Source organism: Phoca vitulina, unplaced genomic scaffold (genome assembly GCF_004348235.1).
Source record: "Phoca vitulina isolate PV1807 unplaced genomic scaffold, GSC_HSeal_1.0 scaffold56, whole genome shotgun sequence".
NCBI lineage: Eukaryota > Metazoa > Chordata > Mammalia > Carnivora > Phocidae > Phoca > Phoca vitulina.
Genome location: NW_022589759.1, coordinates 6,698,043 through 6,719,561, shown reverse-complemented (window position 1 = coordinate 6,719,561; position 21,519 = coordinate 6,698,043). Strand labels below are relative to the sequence as shown.

General features: G+C 55.3%; 1 protein-coding gene across 2 annotated transcripts in view; it reads left to right on the top strand.

Moving 5' to 3' along the window:
• CMIP (c-Maf inducing protein) overlaps positions 1–21,519 on the top strand; it is a 227,274-nt gene that overhangs the window by 81,006 nt on the left and 124,749 nt on the right. The window contains exon 1 of one of the 2 annotated variants that reach the window (XM_032389851.1): positions 16,816–17,100. The exons of the other annotated variant lie outside the window; for it this stretch is intronic. Within the exon in view, the coding sequence (XP_032245742.1) occupies positions 16,909–17,100 (192 nt within the window). The 5' untranslated portion in view covers positions 16,816–16,908. Of the gene's footprint in view, positions 1–16,815; positions 17,101–21,519 lie in introns of those variants that run through there. 2 annotated transcript variants of the gene reach the window in all.

The following is a 21,519-nucleotide window of genomic DNA, read 5'->3' as shown; positions in this document are numbered from 1 at the left end:
TCCCTCTGCTACGTTCACAGCTCTGTCCCCTACTCCAAACACCATGCCAAGTGTATGCCAGGATCCACTGGCGGGGGTCTACTGGGCAATGAAGGACGAAACACACATTTGTAGCGAATGGGGATTCCACAGTACTCGTCTAGTTGCAGGATGATCTCAGGCACCTGGGGAGGGCCCTCCGAGGGCTACTTCTCGGTGGATTTGTCGGACACGCAGCATATTGGGTTAAATGGAGACACAAATCAAAGGCCAAGAGTGGTTGGTTGCTGCGGCAGCTTAGTGCGTACATTGACCTTGGTGTCTGGTCAGAACACACTGGTTTGATGAATCCACCAACTGTTTCTGGTCCTCCCCATTGAAGAGCTCCAGCCCATGAATGCTTCGACCACGCCATTCAGCGCTCACCCTAGCTGAGAGGCAGACAGCCGTTCCTTTGAAGCCAATAAAACGTTTCTTATTTCAAGTGTTATTTTGATTTCTTTTTTTAAGCTGCATACTTATCAGGCTCTGGGCTTGTTTGTTTTATGTGCTGAACTCTTCTGTTAAATCTTACTGATTAAAAAAATAAAGCTCGGGGCGCCTGGGTGGCTCAGTTGGTTAAGCGACTGCCTTCGGCTCAGGTCATGATCCCAGGGTCCTGGGATCGAGCCCCGCATCGGGCTCCCTGCTCGGCGGGAAGCCTGCTTCTCCCTCTCCCACTCCCCCTGCTTGTGTTCCCTCTCTCGCTGTCTCTCTCTGTCAAATAAATAAATAAAATCTTTAAAAAAAAATAAAATAAAATAAAGCTCAGTTACCTACTTGATACAAATATTCTTGTGAAAAATGATGCCTTACAGAAAAATAAGTTTCCTTCCCTCCACCACCAATCCCATTCCTATCCCACATCCCACCCTTGCAGCCTTCATATATTTCTGTATATTACTTTCAAGCAGATAGTTTGATAGAAAGTATGGAGTATAATTTTATGCAAGAGTTTATTTAAACATAAGACGAAGCCTATTGTAGGTGTCTTCCTGCAATTTGCCTTTTCACTTAAGAAGACTTTGTGGAGAAGTGTCCATGTTAGTTCAGGAGAACCATATACGTCGCACTCATTGGACTGACTCCTCTAACTGTAAAGGGCAGAAGATGGAGCAGGTGGGCTCGGATAGCCGGCCGCCTGCCCCACTCCCTGGGCGCGTTGTGGGCTGGGGCGCAGGCCGGGGGGCGCTCTTATTCCAGCCAGCTGTGTTGTGTGTTACCAAGGGCCAGTTGTGCTTGTTTCCAGACCTGATCGCGCCGGCTGTAGGGGTTACTGTAATTGCACGATTTCATTGAAGATGATACAAACCTATGGACTACGAGTGTGAAGAGGGAGTGGTCGTTTTTTTTACAGAAGCCAAATGGAGAGCTTGAGAAAGCCTCAGTAAGCGTTGCTGGAAACCAGGAGCTGTTGCAGGTGGAACGGTGGGGAGGCCAGACTCCGCGGGTTGGTCTTCGGGACAGGAATTGCCTGGTGTCGATCGCACATTGTTTGGGGTCTATGTGAGACAGACAGTGGGGACGTCAGAGGCGGGGCCATCTTCAAGGAAGAGGCAGAGTCCCTACCATGAAAGATGGAAAACAAATACACATTTCACATGTTTCCAGGAAAAATAACATATCTATTTCATTTTGTAATAACAATTGACTTCTTCTGGGTTCATCACCCAGTCGCTGGTCCTGGTAGCTGGAGACCCACCTTCTGTTCACTGCTACCCCGAATTCCATAAAATGGTCGTCCCTCCACCTCCACCCCTGTCAGCGGATGTGACGGTCATTTCTCACCTTTCACTCTTACACACAGTACAGGAGCAAACTGAGGTTCCGTGCCAAAATCAGTTGTGGGTAGATGCGGAGATGCCGAATTGCTGGGTGTGGGCTCGCTTTCATTTGGAAGGAAGCTGGCACTGGTCGATGCCAAAGCCGAAGACGTCAGGCTGGGAGTTCCGTGAAGGCAGAACAGGTTTTTACCTGTGAAGGAGGGTTGCGCAGGGGCTGGCACTGAAACGTGCAGGTATTCGGCCGGTGCTTGGCTCTGTTTGTTCAGCAAGCGTTTCTCGAGCCTCACTGGCATGCCAGGGGCTGTGGAAGGCAGGGGCATGGCGTGCCTGGTCTTGGGAAGGAGGTGAGATTATTCTGTGTGGGGGAGAACAGACGGCATGAGTGTGATGCTCTGGACCTTCGTCTGAGGGGGATGCTCTCCACCTGTCTTGCTGTCCTCGGGCCCCCTTCACGAAATACCAGACTGGGGGCTTGAACACTGATTTCTCACAGTGCTGGGGTTGGAAGTCTGAGACCAGGGTGCTAGCATGGTCAGCTTCTGGTGAGACCCTCCTCTTCCCGGCTGGCAGATGGCCGCCCCCCCCCCCCCCCCCCACCGCCCATGCCCTCACGTGGCCGAGAGAGTGAAACTCCGGGCTCCCTCTTCCTACAAGGGCGCCAGTCCTGTCCCGAGGGTCCCACCCTCATGTCCTCATCTAACCCTAGTTATTCCCGAAGGTCCCACTTCCCAGTCTCATCTCATGGGGGGTTAGGACTTCAGCATGTGAATTTTGGGGGGTTTATTGCAAGTACAGACATTCAGTCCATAACATCATCCCCAGCATGGAAGAGTAGAGAGGAGGAACGCTTTACAGGGGGGCAGAATATATAAAGTTGACTTGTAGCTTTGGTCTTTAGGAGGTTGTAAATTTTCTGTTCTAGGCTTAGTGAAAGATAAGTTCAGGGGTCCGTTCCAAAGAGCGTTCATATGTCCCCTGCTGACCTGAAATCTGTAAGGTGGGCAGGGCGAAGGTCTGGCATCATGGGACCCTTGTGTTCCTCTTGGTTCTGCCTATTGCTTGCTCTGTGACCTTGGAATTGCTTCACATCTCTGGGCCTCAGTGTTCCTATCTGGTAGGTGGGCCTGGTCAGGCTTGGGAATCAAAACAGAATGGCCCTGAGATGGCACAGAGTGGCACCTGTGGCCACGCTTTGTGGCCATATTTGCCTTGAGCAGACTGACACCCTCCCCTCGCCTCCCCCACCATAGCCAAGGCTGCAGGATGGCCAGAGAGCCTTCTTTGTTGGCACCATGAGAACATTTGGAAGCAATCGCATTCACCCCCATAGATTGCTGCTTACTGCTAAGATGGCATCGGGCAGCCACCCCCACGTTCAAGTTCAGGGCTGCTCGGACTCTGCCGCTGTCCCCCTGGACCCTGCTGCACCTGCGTGTGGCCTTTCCTCATCCCAGCGGAGCAGTAGGTCTGAATGTGCCAAGAAGGAGGTCCCCCGTGAGCTAAGAGTCTGAGCCTTGGAGGCAGAGGCCCAGGTTCAAATTCTGGCTTTTGCTCTGTGATTTCCGGCATGTCACTTCCCCTCCCCCCCCCGCCCTACCCCGTGCCTCAGTTTCCCCACATGTATAAAACAGGGTGAAACAGACTATGGGCTTAAAACAGTGCCTGACTTCTCTATCAGGCCTCACCAAGATGGAGTTTAATTCTGTGGGACAAAGAGAAATCCTTATTTGGCCCAGGCAGTCTCTCCTTCCAAGGAAGTAACCAAGTTTGAGTTCATTGTTTAAAAATTGACTCCTTCCAATCCAGCTGTGACCTCTGAAGTCCCTTCTGTTTCCAAACTTCCCCTTTCTCTCTAAAGAAAAGGGTTTACTGAGCTAATTGCTGGTATGAACCATATTGCAGGGAAGAAGGTTTATCCTGCTTGGGAGAAGGTAACTATTTTAAGGAACCTTAGCACATTTTTATTTGCATCCACCTGCTGCAAGAAATGTCCATTGTGAATGAGCCTCCTTGGGGTAACTGTTCTCCTTAGAAATCAGACTATCAGCGCAGGGGGGCGGGCAGGGAGAGACCCAGGTGCAGGCCCCACATAAGTGCAGTTGCCCCCGTTATTCCACCCTTCAGGGGCTTCCCTGATCACTTCCCGCTCCCGCACCTCGGCTCTGAATTTGTCCAGACAGACCCACACTTCCCTTTTAAATGTGGGAGGAAGTTTCCTTTTAAAACAGGGCCCAGGCTGGACCGTGGTGCAAGTGAAAGAGTAGCTCGTGGTGGAGTCTCTGGTTCTGCGTGTGCTAGACCTAACCTGCCAAGGCGTTCTTTGGAGAATCACCCATTGAGTGTGAGTTTGCGTGCACGTGCGTGTGTGTGTGTGTGCAGGAAGCCTCTTGCTGATAAACATTTCCTCCTCCACGCAGCCTGAAACCGGCTCTCAGGCCTCTATGTGGCTTTCAGAACACACCCTCTTTGCTGTGTCTTGGGGTCTGGAGGCTCCCATTTCTGCTCTGGGCCCCGTGCAGGGCCCCTGTGGTGTGCGCATGTGCGTGTGGATGTGTTTGCATCTGTGTGTGGAGTGTTGCGTGTTTGCACACATGTGCGTAGAGGTGTGTGTGTGTGTGTATTTGTACATGCATGTGGAGTGTTGTGTGTCTACTACATAACGTGTGTCTGTAGGGGGTGTGTTCCCCATCTTCAGAGCTGAGTAACTTCAGGAGTGGCACTTAAAACTCCCCGTTGTCCACAGGATAAAGTTCAACTCCTTATTTTCCTGGCAGAGAAGGCCGAATTTGGCCCAAACTCAGCCTTTTCATTTTCATCCCCTGCCAGTTCCTTACCAGGCACCCTGTGCCCCAGCCACAGACAGCCTTTTGCTGTTGCCCAAAGAGCCCATGCTCTCGGGTCCTTCTAGGTCTTTGAGGATGCCAGGGATCCCCATTCTGTCCTCTTTCCTGGCCCTGCTCACATGGTGTGAAACCTCCCCGCCTGCCCAGACCGAGCCCTCCCTCCTCTGGGCTCTACCCTCCCACATGCTCGCAAGACCTGCTCTCCACGCGCACCATTGTATTTATCTAACGTGTCCATCATCCCGGCAAATGGCCTGCTACCTGAGAACAGGGAGAGTTGACCCGTCACCACAGGCAGCACAGTGCCTGGCAGGGCGCCCATGCTCGTTGCTGGTCAGAGGGAAGGAACGGATGTTCGTGTTGTGCGGCTAAGAGAGGTTCTTGCAGACGACAGCAACATCAGTAATAGTCTGTGTTTATTGAGTGTTTCTTTGGTGCTGAGCCCCATGCTAAGCACTTTGTCTCTACGAGTGCATTTAATTCCTATCCTCCTGTGAGGCGGGTGCTGGCATTATTCCCCATTTTCAGGTGGAAACAGGAGGCTCAGGAAGGAGGAGCATCTTGCTCCGGGTTGCAGAGTTATATGCGGTGGGTCCAGGATGCTCACCCTAAAGTAGGGCCAGTTACCATGCTGCGGATCTGCTTCTGTCCTGGGAACCAGCCCCCCCTTGGCATTGCTTCCACATGACAGTGGCTTTCGAGCTCCAGTTGCCCAGCTTTCTTGGGCACAGGAACCACCCTGCCTGCCCGCCCTCCCACGTGCCCTAGGATCTTTGCACAGGATTTCCACGTGCGCCTGGAAGTCGGGCTCAGCTGAAGGAGAGAGCACAGGGTCCCTGCATGCCCATGAGAGAATTGCTAGATTTGCTTCTAGCAGTGCCACCCCCCTCACCGGAGGCATACCTAGTGATTGCAGGGAGAATCCATCGTGACCTACATCAGAAGGAAGTGGGCCAGGCAGGGGGGGGGGGGGGGGGTGCAGAAGCACAGATGATGCTCGCTGTGAATAACAGGGTTGACGAGCATCCCCGTCACCCGTCAGGGATGAAAGGCGGTGATTGATAATAGAATCTCACATTCATCCTCCTTCCTGCTAGTTCTCATCTTTCTGAAACCTCCTGAGGGGACCCTGCTGCCTGAGCAGGGAGGCAGGGAATAGCAGCAGCCCCAGGGGGAATGAGGAGCCCCGGTCTTTTCCTCTGAGTCTAGAGCAAGCCGACTTGCCCTGCTTCTTCCCTGGCATCAGGAGAGAGGGAAGGACACTCGAGGAAGGAGGAGCCTCCTCACTGTTGACGCCAGGTGCGACAGAGCCCGGGATGCGGGGGGCAGACGGTCACCTGAGTGAGAAGGAGGAACTGGGCTGGAAATCCATTCAGAAGCCAGCCCGGTGGAGTGCTTTCTTTCATCAGTCCGTAAGCTTGGTGGCGAAGGGAAAGAGGCTCCCGAGTTGCAGGCCATTCATTCATGCATGCGTTCATTTATTTAATTAATGTTAATTGAAGATCTGTGTCCCAGGAACCATGTAATACTTTGGGGATAGAGTGGTGAGCCAAGTCTCACCGTATCCTGCCCTCACAAAGCTCTCAGCCTGCTGGAGAAGATTGATGTCAGATGATGATTATTTTTTTTTAAAGATTTTATCTATTTATTTGACAGAGAGAGACACAGCGAGAGAGGAAACACAAGCAGGGGGAGCAGGAGAGGGAGAAGCAGGCTTCCCGCTGAACAGGGAGCCCGATGCGGGGCTCGATCCCAGGACCCTGGAATCCTGACCCAAGCCGAAGGCAGACGCTTAACGACTGAGCCACCCAGGCGCCCCTAAGTCAGATGATTATAATGTGGGTTAATAAAGTAGGACAGTGAGCATCATTCATTCATTCAGCCAGTGGGTGTTGAGCACCTACTCTGCACTGGACACTATTCTAGACCAGTGCTGCCCAGTATGGTAGCCACATATGGCTATTCAAATTTAATTAAAATCAAACCATATTAAAAATTCAGTTCTTCAGTGAAGTTTCAAATAGTGCAAGGCCGCGTGTGGGTAGCAGCTCCCGTGCCGGCCAGCGTAGATGCAGACCGTTGCCAGCGTCGCGGAATGCTGTAGTGGACAGCGCAGCTCCAGACTCGGGGCTGCCAAGGTGAGGCGCCCCGAAGGGCTCTCTGCCCTCAGAGTTGCAGATCTAGCCGCGTTGCTCACAGAGCGGCATGTATGTGTTCCGTTACCAGTCAGGGTGACGGGTGCAGAGATGTGCACGCGCAGAAGCAGGGCCTCTGAGCCGAGCCTGGCCTAGAGGGAGGGATGTTTCAGCGAAGTCTAAGGCACGCGAAGAGGGTATGCGGCAAAGGAGGAGGGGCAGGGTGTCCCAGGGAGGGAGGGGCACGTGTCAAGGCTTGGCCACTAGAAGAAGGATCTCAGTGTGGCTGCTTGTCGACCCTGTGTGTGTTGATTTGGCCACGAGCAGGTGTGTGCAGTGAGGGACCAGCTAAAGGTATTAGAGAGCAGGCCACACAGGCTCTCCTGGGACTTTCTGCCCCCTCTGGAGACTGACCCCTCCCTGGGCATGCAGGCACAGGGTCCCACAGCCGGGTCAGCCAGACCCCTGGAGGAGGGTCTGGTTCTCAGGGCCGGGGTGGACATCTTGCTTGGAGAGGCATGCTGGGCCCTGGAGACAGACTGCCCTGTTGGGCAAAAGCAGAGGGTGGCAGGTGGGGGACAGCGAGAGGGAGGAGGAAGGGGAAGGAAGTGTCTGCTTCGAGCTGTCTGCAGGGTCCAGACAGGGGGTGTCTGTCCACTCGGTGCCCAAGAAAACAACGCCGGAAGTAGCCACTCCCCCCCGGTGGGCCTGCAGAAGGCAGGCAGAGGCAGAGGCTGTGACCATGGGGCAGCCGGGGGGGTGGGTTGTCGCGGGGAGGCTGGGCCCCAGGCCTGAGGGAACGCAGGTGCAGTCCGGAGGCCCGGTCAGCTCTGCTGTCTCCTGTCGCCGGAACGAGTCACAGCCTCTGTGCAGCTGCCTTCTCTGCAGTCTGGTGACAGTAGTGTCGTGCTCTCGGGCTGCTGGGACAGTTTCGAGGTACTAATAGGCACTGGGGTTTATGGGGGGCCTCCCTTGAGCCGGGATCTCTCGCCGGAGGCCCTACGGACGCAGAGGTGGGCCGTCCGCTCTCGGGGGCTGTCCTGTTGGCGGTAGGGCGTGAGCGGCACCCCGGCCTCTGCTTCCCAGATGCTAGCAACACCCGCCCCCGGGGCGACGCCTGGCCGTGTCTCTGGACAAAGGCCCGTGGTGGAGAAGCCCTGTTTGCCGTACGCTGTTCCGTTCATTCCCATGGCAGCCCGTCCGCTCTGTAGGCGGGGCCCACTGCCATCGGAGCTGAATTGTGGGCACCGGGATTCGAACCCAGGTCTGCTTGCTTGGGCTTGGGCACTCAGCTCTTAACTCCATTTTACTGTTGGCCTTAGTGGAGGGAGCACAGCCCAAGGCCAGGCGCACAGTAGGGGGTCGGTGAAGAGGACTCTTGCGACGATCTCGAGCACAATCAACCAGGCCCTCCGTGGTGGCAGCCCAGGGTGGGGGAGGGCAGGGTCTGCCCCCCCAGGCTGGTCCCCGACTTGCTGGCCTGCGGTGGCACCAGGGGGCCAGCTTGAGGGTAGAGGGACTCATTTGTCCTCCACGGGCAGTGATTAACCTGGCCGGGCTGGGAAACCACTCGAGGGCCAGAACTTTACCCTGCAGAACGCCGGCCTTTCTGACGTGGGGCCGTTGGTTTCCTACCTGCCCTTCCTCCCCCCGGCTTGCGCTGCCCGCGAGCTCAGGAGGGCGTAGGGGGCTGCGGTGTCGCCCCAGCAGATTGCTCCCTCTTTTCCCTGCCAGGCCTGGGTTTTGTGTGGTGTGTGCGTGCCTACGGGCATGTGTGCGTGCGTGTGTGCTGGGGGTGTTGGGGCAGCAGCCCTGAGAGGCAGGCCTGAGGCCTCCTCGTTTGTTTACTGTCTTTGGAAACCACCGTCAGTGATGAAATCATCCCCAAAGGGCAGCGGTGGCCAGGATTGGCCAAGGAGCCCGGAGCGGGGCCTGTGCCCCAGCGGGGACAGCGGGTGCCGACTCGCTCCCTCACGGGTAACTGCGTGCCCCCTTCGCCTCCGTGTTGAGAAACCGCGTGTGTACACCCGTGTGCGTGTGCACCCTCGGGCTTAACACGTGCCCATGTGAGCTCTGTGTGCCCGTGTGTGATAGGACCCACCCCGCGCCGTGGTTGCAGGGCTGAGGGAGGGAACTCCAGGCACCTGGCGATGCCGATGTGGGCCCGGCCCCTTCTCCCCTCTTTGTCACACACGGTGGCTACGCCGCTGGGTTGGACGCACAGCTCTGCCGGTTACGTGCTGCGTGACCCGCAGCTAGTGATGCACGCTCTTGGAGTCTCAGCGTTCTCGCCTGTGAAACGGGAGAATAAAAGCAACTGCGTGCAGGTGCAGCGAGGATCACAGGTGACACGTGTGCACGTGGCTGGGGGCCCAGCTGGGAGAGGGCAGTCAGTAGGTGGCGTGTCCCCCCGGCTTGGGGAGGCATGGCCTTGTCCACTGGGGGCTCAGGAGAGCAGCTGGGACTTCAGCTGCTCCTACCCTCGGCTCTGAAACCTTGGCAGCATTGGGCAGGACTGCGTAGACGGGTCTCATCCCACCATCTGCACTCTCGGTGTGGCCCAGTCACGTGGCCTCTGGTGCCAGGGGAGGCCTGAACTCAGTGGGGATGTTTGTGCTTCCATAGCTTGCCTGGTCAGAGGTAGAAATTACTAGAAGGCTGAGGTCAGGGGCTCCAGAGACCCTGGCTTTGCCCACCGGTGACCACCACACTGTCATTCTTACGGGAAGCTGCCGCCCTTTTCCCTGGTGACAGCCCCCAATGTTGTCCATATCTGCCCAGGAGAGGACAAAGAAAACCGCACCCCCGTTTTGTACACACTGCCTGTCCCGCCCCCCGCCCAACTCCGCCAAATAAATCCAGTGGGTTCTCAGTACCCGCAGACAACCGAAAGCGAAGAAAATAGGAGTATTTTCTCCGCCTTGCTGCTGCTTTCTGATTAGCCACTCCTAACTAATTAGCAAGTGACAAATGGGACAATAAAGCTCTGAAAAATATCCATTGACATCCTAGAATCCCAGCCACAGACATGGCAGGAGGGCCTGGCAAAGAAGCAGAGAAATGAGGAGACATTTGTGGGTCCCCAGAAGGAAGCACAAAGGACCGCTGGGTGTGTTGGGAAGGCCCTGCGGGTGTGCACCTCAAAGACACACTCGGGACGTGTGTAGGAGATGCAGGAAGCTGCTCCACTTTCCCCGTTTCCCCCATGCTGTTTGGAAGAAGTGACTTCACTTCACGGTCACCCAGGGACTAAGGTGGACATCCCCCCCTGCCTGCCCCCTCGTCCAAGGTGCCGGGTGTCAGGGGCACTCTGGGGACGGTGTTGGGGTCTCTGGCCAACGTGGTAGCTGCTGCTTCCAGAGACAGGTCCCCACGGGCCTTATCAGGATGGCATGTGGTATCCGAAGCCTCCCAGGCCCACGGGCGTAAGACGGTTTCTCCCAGCTCTGTTGCCATGTCTGTGGAGGGTCAGCGGGGACCTGCTCCATGCGGGCAGCGCACAGGGGGCCGGGTGGAGGTTCTCCCAGCTGGTGATGCAGTCCCCCCACACGCAGCCTCCGGGTGCTCTTGGGTGCTCACCGCCGGCCGTGCAGTCCTGTAGCCTTGGAAGTGACATGAGTCATGTTTGTTTGTCCCACCAGAACCCGTCATGTCCCCATGGCTTGGCTTCAAGGGGGCAGGAATCTTCGTCTTTCACGTACTGGGAAGGAGGAGGAAACCAGGACCCAGTGGCTATTAGTAATGCCTGTATCACGGATGGCGGTTCTGTGGGGCTGATCGTGACTGGCGGGAGGTCCCGCGGGTGCCCTGCAGCTTCCTGTGGCTATTGTGACAAATTCCCACAGACTTGTGGCTTAAAACCACACAAATGTATCCTCTTATAGTTCTGGAGATCACAAATCCAAAATGGGTCCCCTCGGCTAAAACCAAGGTGTCGACAGAGCAGTGTTCCTTCTGGAGGACCCAGGCAGCTCGCCCGTCCCTGCTTCCACAGGCTGCCTGGGTCCCTTGGCTCGTGGTGGCACCGCTGGACCTGTGCTCCTGCCATCACATCTCTGCCTCTGTCCTTCCTGCCTCCGTCTTACAAGGACATTGTGAGGACGTGGGGCCCGTGGGATAACCCAGGATCGTCCCCCGTCTCAGGGGCCTTCGTGTAATCCCACCTGCAGGGGCCCGTGTGCTGTAGCAGGTTCCATCTTCACAGGTTCTGGGGGTTCGGATGTGGACATCTTTGGGGGCCGTGGATCCACAGACCATGGTGGGCCAGCTCTAATCGGAGAAGCCAAGTTCCTTCCCTCCCGCCACCCCCTCAACTCTGTCCCCCCCATTTCCGCCAGACATTGTGCTGGGGCTGACGAGGTCCCTGCCCTCACAGAGTTTCCAGTCCATTCCAGAGGGGAGACTGACATCAACGGGAGTTTCCATGGGCAGGCAAATTTTACCAGGCGACCCAGCCTCCTCCTCTGCGGGGGTGCGGGCAGGAAGTGACTTGTTAGCTGTGGTCTGAGGAAGGAGGAGGGTGAGGGAAGTGAACTGGGAGCATGAAGATGGGTTCCTTGCACTTGGTCTCAGCACCCAGGGCCTGAGCTCCCGTTTCTGGAAGTCGCTCCTCAGTTTTGTTCACCGTGGTTGTGCCTACTCTCTTCTCAGACTCCTCTGCCCACTGCTTTTCTGGAAGGTAGGAGGGGTCAGCTCCCTCCCTGCCCTGGTCTCTGGCCCTGGAGCGGGCCAAGCCTCCAGGAGGCTGACTGGACTTAGCTGCAGGGATGTGGGAAATAGGACCCAGGACCATATTTGCAAAAGCAACAAAGTTGAAAGCCGGGTGGGCAGGCTGGGTTCAGCTGTTTGCACTGGGGGAAGCGCTGGCCTCTGAGATGCCTCCGTCCTCCTCCTCCGGCCAGAAAGGGAGATTGTTTAAGACTCCTCTGATGAGGAACATCTATTCCAAACAAGCCCTGTTGCCAGTCCGGTGCCAGCCTGGAACAGGGGAGGCGACTGTGCCACCCCATGCCACTCCTTCACGGCGGTGGGTGAGGCTGCTCAGGCCAAGGGGAGAGGAGGACCTCAAGTGCAGCGTTCAGATAAAAGCTGGGCCACGCTCCGCCCGCTTCAAACACACCTCCCCTGTCAGCCCGGAGATGCCATTGTGTCTTCTCGTTCCTGTGCCCGCGCCCCTTGCCAAAAGCGGTGGGTAGCATGGTCGAGATTCCTCTTCGGAGTGGAAAAAAGAGAATGAGGCATGAGCTTCTAATTAGCAAAGATCAATTGCCCGCACAGGGGCCACCCTCGGCTCCACGTGCTGCAGCCTCCCTTGGTCCCCCTTTCTGTCGCGTGCCCACATTCCTCAGCGTTCCAGCACCTTCTGCGTGCCAGACCCACTGGACAAGTGTTTCCAGTGGGCCGTGAGCAGAAGGGTAGTTTCCGTGTCGGAACCAAATCCTTGGCAGGGAGGTGGAGGCCACACTGGCAGCACCGGCAGGTGTGACCCCCCCACCTTGCTTCCCGCTTGAGGCATTTAGAGCAACCATAGTGAGTAATTATTAAGTTAATTGTTTGTCTTCCTCACTGAGCTCAATGAAGGGAGAGACCCTAGGACGTAATAGGTGCCCAGTAAGTGTACATTGAATGGAACCTACCCTTGCTGTAAGAATTGAGTTTTACCTCTGAATTAACAAATTCCAGGTGTATAGTTTAACGTCAGAGAAAATACCCTTTTTTCAGAAGGTATTTCTACCTATTATTCTGTACCTGAGCCCATTCAATGGAGGGGGAAGCTAAGGAGTAGGGGGAGGATTCAGGGAGGTCTCCTGCACCAGGCGGATGTATGGTAGACTAGCGACGATCACTGTGCTGTTTCACTACTTCCCACTGCTGTGCCCAGGGCAGACATCAGTAATCAATCACCACTCTTTCCTGTCGAGCCCCGATGCAGCTGCAGAGTCCTTCACAACACACTTCCAGGATGCCCCTTCCAGGCATTGGAGAGGTCTGCAAAATCCCAGATTGGCAAATATCTCCATGTAATCTAATTCATCTCATACCTTCTGTCCAGATTTCTGACTCAGGACAGGCGCTGTACTTCTCTCTCTCATTCTCTTCATTCACCAGCATCAGCAAGTGTCCTTCTTTCTGCAGCCACTTTACTGGTCGAGTAACCCTGGTCAGGCCACTTTATTCTTCCCTGGACCTTCGGTCCTTGTCTGTAGTATGGAAGTAATTGTAACCCCTGGCAAGACTCCATGAGACCCAGCCAAAGCAGAGCACGTTTAGCAGAGTGCCTGCGAGCACCTAGTGGGCACTCGAGAAATGATCGCAGTCTGAAAATACAGATTGGGCCCCTGGCCGCAGGTGGCGCTGGGCTGGGAGCAGCCAGTGACGCCCAGCCCTTCGCAGAGGCGGGGGGCGTTCCACAGCCTGTGGCAGGCCCTCCTCAGCACACCTGCAACCGGAGGGCCACCCTCTCCTGCCCTGGTGCCTCACCCCTGCAGTCACAGCCGCAGGGGGACCCTCCCCCACCAAAGGGCCTCACCTCAGGTCCGTAGCATCCAGCGAAAAGCCAGAAGGAGAAGAAAGCCTGTCATTTCCCTTCTTGCAGAAATCCACAAGAAATATTTCCAATGTTGTCATAGTTATAATAAGCAGCAGGCATCATCCAGGGAGGGGAAACGTGATGGAGCAATGCGGGGAAAAAATACCCTCAGTTCCTTTTTCTCCAGAGTGGTCGCTGTGGCTCTGGAGAAATCAGGGTTCCCCTGGGCTTCAGGGGGCGGGGACATTTGTCTCCTTCCTGATTAAGCTCTAGGGCGCAGAACGACCCCCCAGCGGGTGTACACGCAGACACGGTGACCCCGCAGACTTGCTCACATCACTGCCAGGCCTCCTCAGGGTGGGGGGTGGGGGGTAGGGGGTCGGGGGTCCCCAGGCAGATCTGAGCGTGACCCTGCAGGCCTGGGGTCACCTGAAGGGAAAGGGCCTGCCAGACAGGAAGTGGGTGGAGAGGACACCCAGCGGGGAGCAAGGCCCCGGGGCCTTCTGCAGCTCCTGCCACTGTTCTGCTCAGCTTGTCAGGTGTGTTACCTGGGCAGGTGTGTTTCTTCTTCCCTGCCCCCTGCTGGGAGCATGCAGCTTTTTCTCTCTTTGTCCCTGGGCTCAGATTCCTCGCAGCTGCTCCATAGCTCCAGGTGCTCCCATAGCCACGACCTCCTGCGAGGAGCCCAGCGGCCCTGGCAGGTGTATATCATACCTACCCCGCCTCCCCTGCTGAGACGGATGCTCAGAGCGCTGAAGCCACTGGCCCGAGGTCACAGGGCTTCCAAGCGACAGAGCTGGAGTGTGCACCAGTCCTCCGATCCTGGTGCCCGTGCAGCACGTCTGTGTTGCCTCCTTGGGACACACATTGGACCCTTGCCGGAACTCTGCATGGATGAGTAAATAAAACTGGTGGTAGGGAAGAAACTCAAAAAGTAAGAGGCAAGAAACATGAAATCCGGGAGGTAGTTTTGATGTGGGTCAGTGTGGAAAGAGGGACCGCCTTCCTGTCCCTCCCCTCCAGCCCCTGAACAGCTGTCTCCCCCTAGCAGACCGTCCACCCCAGGGGTCCAAGACCCCCTCCCCCATCCATCCTTGGCTGTGCACTCTAGAGTAGGCGAAACCCCTCGATGCCAATATTGCCCCTGGGGCTGTTGTCTGTCATGATATGGGGGCCTGATTCTTGTCAAGTGATTGTTCTCCCTGGATCTTAGTTTCCTCATCTCTAAAATGGATCAGTAGTAATGCCTACCAGGCCGGGAGCCATGACGATAACAGCTAGGAGCTACACCTTGTCATACAGTAAGTACTTAATAAATAGGAACTTCTTTGTGGCTGTCATTTATTTCTTTTACAACTTGAGTATAGTCCCTGCCAAATGGAATCACCATCTTCTCTGCCTTTAGCCTTTGTTTCCCTGAGAAGCACAGACCCAGGGATGAGCTGGAAATCACGCTGATGGGCTCCCTTAATTCCTGATGCCTCTAGCTAGGGGAGGTGTCTTATTGGGGTCAGAACTTGGCTTCCGGAGTCACACTGGCCACGTTGCCACCCCTGTGACCTTGGACGAGTCACATCTCTTGTCCAAGCCTCTGTTTCCGCTGCTGTAGAATGGGGAGTTATTATAGCATCAGTCTCGAGGTTTGTTTCAAAGTCTGAGCAAAACCTCGTCACATGCTTATTTAGCCCCGTGCCCAGCGCACTGGGGGTGCCCAGTGAGGGACTGTTTTTTAGCAGGATGTTACTGCTATCTTGGTGGATGTTGTTGCTATTACTTCACGGTGTGTGTGTGCGTGTAAGTTGGGGAGGGAAGGGCTGCCCATCAGAGCTCTCCTCCGGGAAGGAAGCCATGCTTTTCCTGCCCTTGCTCCAAGAGCCCCCGTTTTGCCAGTGCCACCAGGCCGTGTCAGAAGTGCCTGAGGTCATCGAGAGGGTCAGGAAAGTGTGGGTCTGGCCTAGTGCTGCCCATCGCCGGGGCACAGCCCTTTCAGGGAGGCAGGGACTGCCCAGGGGCTGCGAATTTCCTGGGGTGGCATCTCACTATGGCCCTGCCTTCTGATAACCTAGACCAGGGACCTTGAGAGCGAAGCTGGACCCCGCTGGGGCTGTGGAAGGGTGGGCGTGCGGTGGGGAGACAGGCATTGAACTGGTTATTGCAAGCGGAATGCTCTAAAAGATGTCCATGGCCTTGGGATGCGTCCACTTTTTGGCTATGATGAATAATGCTGTGAACATAGGTGTGCAGATAAGCACTCAAATCCCTGCCGCCGATTCTTTGGGGCATATACCTAGCAGGGGAGCTGCTGGGTCATGTGGTAATTCTGTGTTTAATTTGGGGGGAGCTACCGCACTGTTTCTGCACAGTGGCCGCCCGCATTCTGCATCCCCCCCGCTCCGTGCACGAGGGTCTGGTCCCTCTGCACCCCCTCAAGCCCTAGTTCATTTTCTGTTCTGATAGTCACCATCCCCAGGGGTGTGAAATGTCTTCTTGCGGTTTTGATTTGCATTCCTAGAGGTGGAAGGTGGATTAGCGCTTACCCCGGGGCAGGGGCTGGTGAGCCTACGGGGACCCAGTTTCAGTTGGGGAGGGTGAGAAGGTTCCAGAGACGGATGGCGGTGGTGCTGGCGCAACGTTGTGGGAACATTTCATGCTACTGCACTGTGTGCTTAAAAATGGTTAAGAGCATAAATTTTATATTACGTATATTTTACCACAGTTTTTTTTTTTCCTAAAAGGAGGTGCCACACTGGAGAAACCCAAGTTGACGGGCATTCTGTAACACTCCCGCTCAGTGCTCCTCAAAACTGTCAAGATCTTCAAGGACAAAGAAAGGGAGACACTGTTCCCGAGTGGAGGGGGCTAGGGCGCTAAGGGGATGCATATAATGGGGGTTCCTGGCTGGGATCCTGGAACAGGAAAAGGGCAGTGGGGGGGACGCAGTGAAGTCCAAGTGAAGGGTCACAGTCAGTGACTAAGTCATGTACCAGTGCTGGTCTCTCGATTGTGACCAGTGTCCATGTTCCTGAGGATGTTAGCATGAGGGGAACGGGTGAGAGTAGAACAGGGGTCCCCAGAAATCCCTGTACTATCTCTGCACCTGTTTTGTAAACCTAAAACAATTTGAAAATAAAAAAGTTTAAAAGGAGAGGGATGAGTGCCTGGTCTGGGTGTGAGTGGTCAGGGAAAGCCCCCACCCCACCCCACCCCCCGCCGCCCCAGGAAGTTCCTTCTGAGTTAGGACTTTGATGGTGGGGTGAGGCCAGTCTTACATGGTGGGGGGTCCAGCCCACCTGCTAAGGGAAGTGCCCCCGCCCCCCATAATCCCTAATCTACTTTCTGTACTGTGAACTTGACTACTTTAGGTACCTTGTGTACGTGAAGTCGTACAGAATTTGTATTTTTATTACCGGCTTATTTCACTTAGCATTGTGTGTATGTACCCCGTTTCCTTTACCCATTCATCTCTCTGTGGACACTTGGGCTGCTTCTACCTTTTGGTTATTATGAATAATGCTTATATGAACATAGATGTGCAAATTTCTCTTTGAGATCTTTCAGTTCTTTTGGGTATATACCCAGAAGTGGGCTGGCTGGATCATATGGTGGTTCTATTTTTAATTTTTCGAGGGATCTCCGTACTGTTTCCTATAGCGGCTGCACTATTTTACATTCCCACCCGCTGCTGGCCGAGGCCGGGCACGCTTCTCAGCACCGTGCGGTGCCCAGGACAGCACCACGACGAAGGATCCGGCCCCACACGTCCGCAGGGCCACAGCGGAGAAACCCTGCGTGTGAGTGAGCGAGGTTGCAGGGGTGGGGGTGGGCCCGTTCGGGCACGCTGCCATGAAAATTGAGACGAGCGTGTCCCAGAAGAAGAAAAACAATAACCACAGCAGCAGTTCGTATTTAGTGAGCGCTTCTCAGTATGCAGACAGCACCAGACGTGCCCGTTCGGCGCTCTCTCAGTTAAACCCGCCCGAGCACGAGGCTGCTGAGAGCGCGTTGAAACTGGGCCGCACACAGTAGGGCCTCAGGAACCCGAGCTCACCCTCCTTGCCCACTGCAGACTCGTGGCCTGCAGCCCCTGACTCTACTCCCCTTCAGTGTCTGCTCACCCCTATGCTTTGTCCTTGCGAAAGCAAGGCACGAACACTGGTGGTCAGGCCGGCAGACAAGACAGGCATGCAAACAGCCGGCCCCTCCCAGCGGAACCGGTGTGGCCGTGGTTGTGAGGGGCGGGGTGGGGTTACCCAGCAACCAGGCCCGCGGGTCCTGCCTGCTTCCCTGCCGCCACCAGACTTCCTTCTGTGTGGAGTTTCCAGCTTCTTGGCACCAAGGGCGTGCTGGGCAGAGGAGAGGGTGTTACTGCTTTGTTGTTTTATATTCAAAGAGAACAGCAGGCCTGGCCCTGAATATGACCGACCGGGTTTGGGCAAAGAATGATGATGACAGGTTATTACTACAGTAGCAACAGTGGTTGTTTATTGAGCACCTACTGTGTCCTGGGCATCTTGCTCATGATTCTTTTGTTCATCTTCTTTGAGGACCCGCTATATGCCTGGCCGGGGCTGTTCCAGGCACAGGAGATAAAGCAGTGAGCGTGATAGGCAAAGTCTTTTGTTTTCATGATCCCTACATTCTGGGAAGGAGAGGGAATAAATATGTGACCAAATACATAATATTTTAGGTAGCCACGGGCGTTCTGAAGAAACACGGCGGGGGAAGGTGACACACAGGGGACTCAGGATGTCATTTCCTGGAGTCAGGGGAAATATTGGAACAGAGCCTTGAACTAGAGGAACCAGCCGTGAAGATATTTAGGGGAAGTGTGTGGGGGGGGGCGGGGGTACCGCATGTGCAAAGGCCCTGTGGCAGGAGCGGGATTGGCAGATTTAAGCAACTGCAGGGAAGCCAGTGGGGTTGGAACAGAGTGAGTGAGGAGGATGGCAAGGGCTAAGGCCAGAGAAGGTGGAGCTGGGCAGGTCATGGAGGGTCTTACAGGCAGTTGCCAGGGCTTTGGGTTTTCTTCTGAGTGAGAAGGGAGTCACTGGAGGGTTCTGAGCAGAGGACAGGCACAATCTGACTCAGCTGCTAGATGGAGAATAGCCTAAAACTCTCATCCAGTAGTTGTTAGCCATGTGTGTGGCCATTTAAATTTAAGTTAATTGAAAAGAAATAAAGTTGAAAATTGAGTTCCTCAGTCGTGGTTGCCACATTTCAGGCCCTCACCAGTACGTGCAGCTAGCGAACATTTCCAGCATCACAGAAAGTTCTCTTAGCAGTGCTGTCTGAGGGATGTGAGCGTGCGCACCGGGGCCCCGCCAGGGCTGCCGAAGCAGTCCAGGCAAGAGAGGAGGCTGATACTTGGTCCCTTGGCAGCACGGCAGCGGCCGTGACAGGTGGTGGGACTCGGCACTAACCTGGAGGGAAAGAGGACTTGCTCACGGGTTGGATGTGAAAGTGCATTGTGGGAAAGCCGGGAGCCTCTTGGTGACTGTTGGCTGGAGAGGCCATTGCAGGGTGAGGGTAATTATGGCTCACCTGATTGCGCACGTGATGTGCGCCAGGTACAGACCGAGTGCCATACGTGGGCCTCCTGGAATGCTCTTGCCGGCCCCATTTTCCAGAAGAGCCAGCTGGCTCCACGGAGGGGCGTGACCTGAAGGGCTCACCCTGCTCAGGGTTCAAGCACCAGGATTCAAACCCTGGTCTTCTCGACTCTGATGCTGTTCACAGGGAATGCCTCACTGGCACTTCTCTCATCCCAGAAGCCACCCACGAGATCCCAGACCCTCCCGCCCCCAAGCAGATTCATTAGGGACCGACCTGTAGTGTTGGCCATGCTGGGCAGTCGTCTGGCCGTGGGCCTCTTGGGCCAGGGCAGTGCTCACTGGGCTGGGGCCCGTGAGAGTGGGTCATGCAGCAAAGCAAGGCTGCCGTGATGTCTGCCCCTTCCTTCCCAGCAATGGTCTCCCCCGTCGTGGGCAGACTACCCCAGCTGGGCTTCTGAGCACCCTGAGTGGCTCACTCATCTGTCCAGGGCTGATTCTGCTGGCACCAAAGGCTCCAAGTTCATATCTCACAACCATTCTATGTGGGAGGTGGGCATTTCTCCCATTTCCCCCACATTTTCCAAATGTGGAAACAGGCTCAGAGAGGTACAATCACTCGCTCGAAGTCACACAGCCATGATGTAGTAGAGGTGGAATTTGAACTTAAGGCTCTCCGTTTCCAAAGTCCTTGCTCTTCACCGCTTGGATCCACTGCCTCAGGCTGAAGCATGGCGAGTAGGGACTCTTGTGGAGGGTTGTACAGTTTCAATTTCAGACCTCGTCCCGCCCATGGGTTGAGTGGGCTGGAATCGCATGTGCCCTGGCAAGGCACTGACCCACCCGGAGGAAAGGGCATCTCGCTCTTTGCACAAAGACTCCCCCAGCTCACCAGGCCATGACCTGTATTGTCTAAGCGGGGGCTCATTTTCTAATTCCCATAGCCTGGCTGGCACCCGGGATGGCTGGCACCTAGGATGGCGGACCCAAAGAAATAGCGAGAACATAGCAAAGCCTGGAGGGCTGGCTGGGGAGGCATCTTGGCTCAGTGGTTACAGGCTTGTGTCTGGGAGCCCACAGTCCTGAGTTCAGACCCCAGCACTGCCTCTTTTGCCTTTGTGACTCACGCAGCTCGTGAATTTCTACAAGCTGCAATCTCCTTTTTGTTGTTAAAATGGGAATGTTGGTAATAATAACGTCTTCCATCTGGTAGGGCAGCCCTTTTCTGTCCAAGATGTGGCCCATGGGCTGGCAGCATCAGCCTCACCTGCAAGTCTCTTAGAGGTGCAGGCTCTCAGACCCTGCCCCTACCTCCTGCATGGCAGCCTGGATGTTCACAAAGCACTCCACGCAATCCATCCGCACATTAAGCACAGGAGACTCCGGTGTGGACGGAACGAGGTGATTCAGGCACCAGCGAGCACAAGCAGTACGCTGCTCTTGGTAGGCATGTTCTGTCTCCTCATTAGCGGTGTCGTCTGGAGCCGCCGCCGGTCACGTACTCTGAACTCTTGTCACTTCAGCACTTCATGGTGCCGAGATGAGGTGCCCTGGAAAACAGATCAATACCTAGACAAGGTTCTGCCTTTGGCCCGGCTCCTGCTGCGAGTCGGTGCTATCTGGCCATTTATTGCTCCTTGAAGGGCCAGATTTCCACTGCAGACCACGAGCTGGAGACCCACAGGCCAGCCCCTGAGCTGGCCTTTCTCCCTCTCCTTGCAGTTTTAGGACAGAGCGATGTATGGTCTGAAGGAGCCCCGGGCTGGGTGAGCTAAATAAATCTCCCAGGGGAGGAAAGAATGCAGCGCTCACACAGGCAAGGGTGCTGGGCAGCCCAAGAGGGACTGCGCACGAGTACAGATGTCTTTGCACTGGGTCTTCGTCAGCCTTGCCCTCGGCACCCCCACTTAAGTTGCCTTCCTTGGGAGAACTTTCCTAAGATGTGTTCATGAAGACCTCCCGAGACTCCATTTAAGAGTGTGCGTGTGTATCTTTGTGTGTGCATGTTATATATTTAATGCTTTCAGAGCAGAAGTAAAACCACAGCACTGTTAGAGCGGAATGTCATCTCCATGTACTGTGGTTCTGAGCCCCTGGCTGGCATCCCCCAGGGGCTGATGGGGGCCATGGGTGACGAAGATGAGAGGCAGCAAGCTCTCTGAAACCCGCCGCTCTTGAACTCGAGCGCATGCAGGCAGCGTGGGCATGTTCTAGGAGCGTGGTTCCCGGGTGTGGCGGCAGTGGGTTGGGCTGCTCTGTGTTTTAAATAAGCAGAGCCAGGTAATTCTGATGCTGGTGGCCCTGCAGATCCACTTTTAGGAATTGGGGATTGGGGAAAGAATCAGCAAGCCGCGCCACATAATAGGTACTCTATAAATATTTAATGAGCGGAGGCATATTATGTAGGCATGAATAAAACATGCAAGAGCTAATGGATGAATATACGCAGAGTGAGTTTACAAATGACAGTGTGCTGAAGGAGAGCGTCTGAGAAGCAGGGAGTGGTGTGTGCTGGGGTGCGTGGATGCAGGTTGGGGTTCGAGGACAGCAGGGCTGGAGCAGGGGCCTCCAGAGTGGGCTAAGTGAAGGGTAGTGCTCTGAATGTTCCAGGAGGGAGCTCGAGACATTTTCATCAAGCACAGGCTCAGTTCTGGAAGTGAG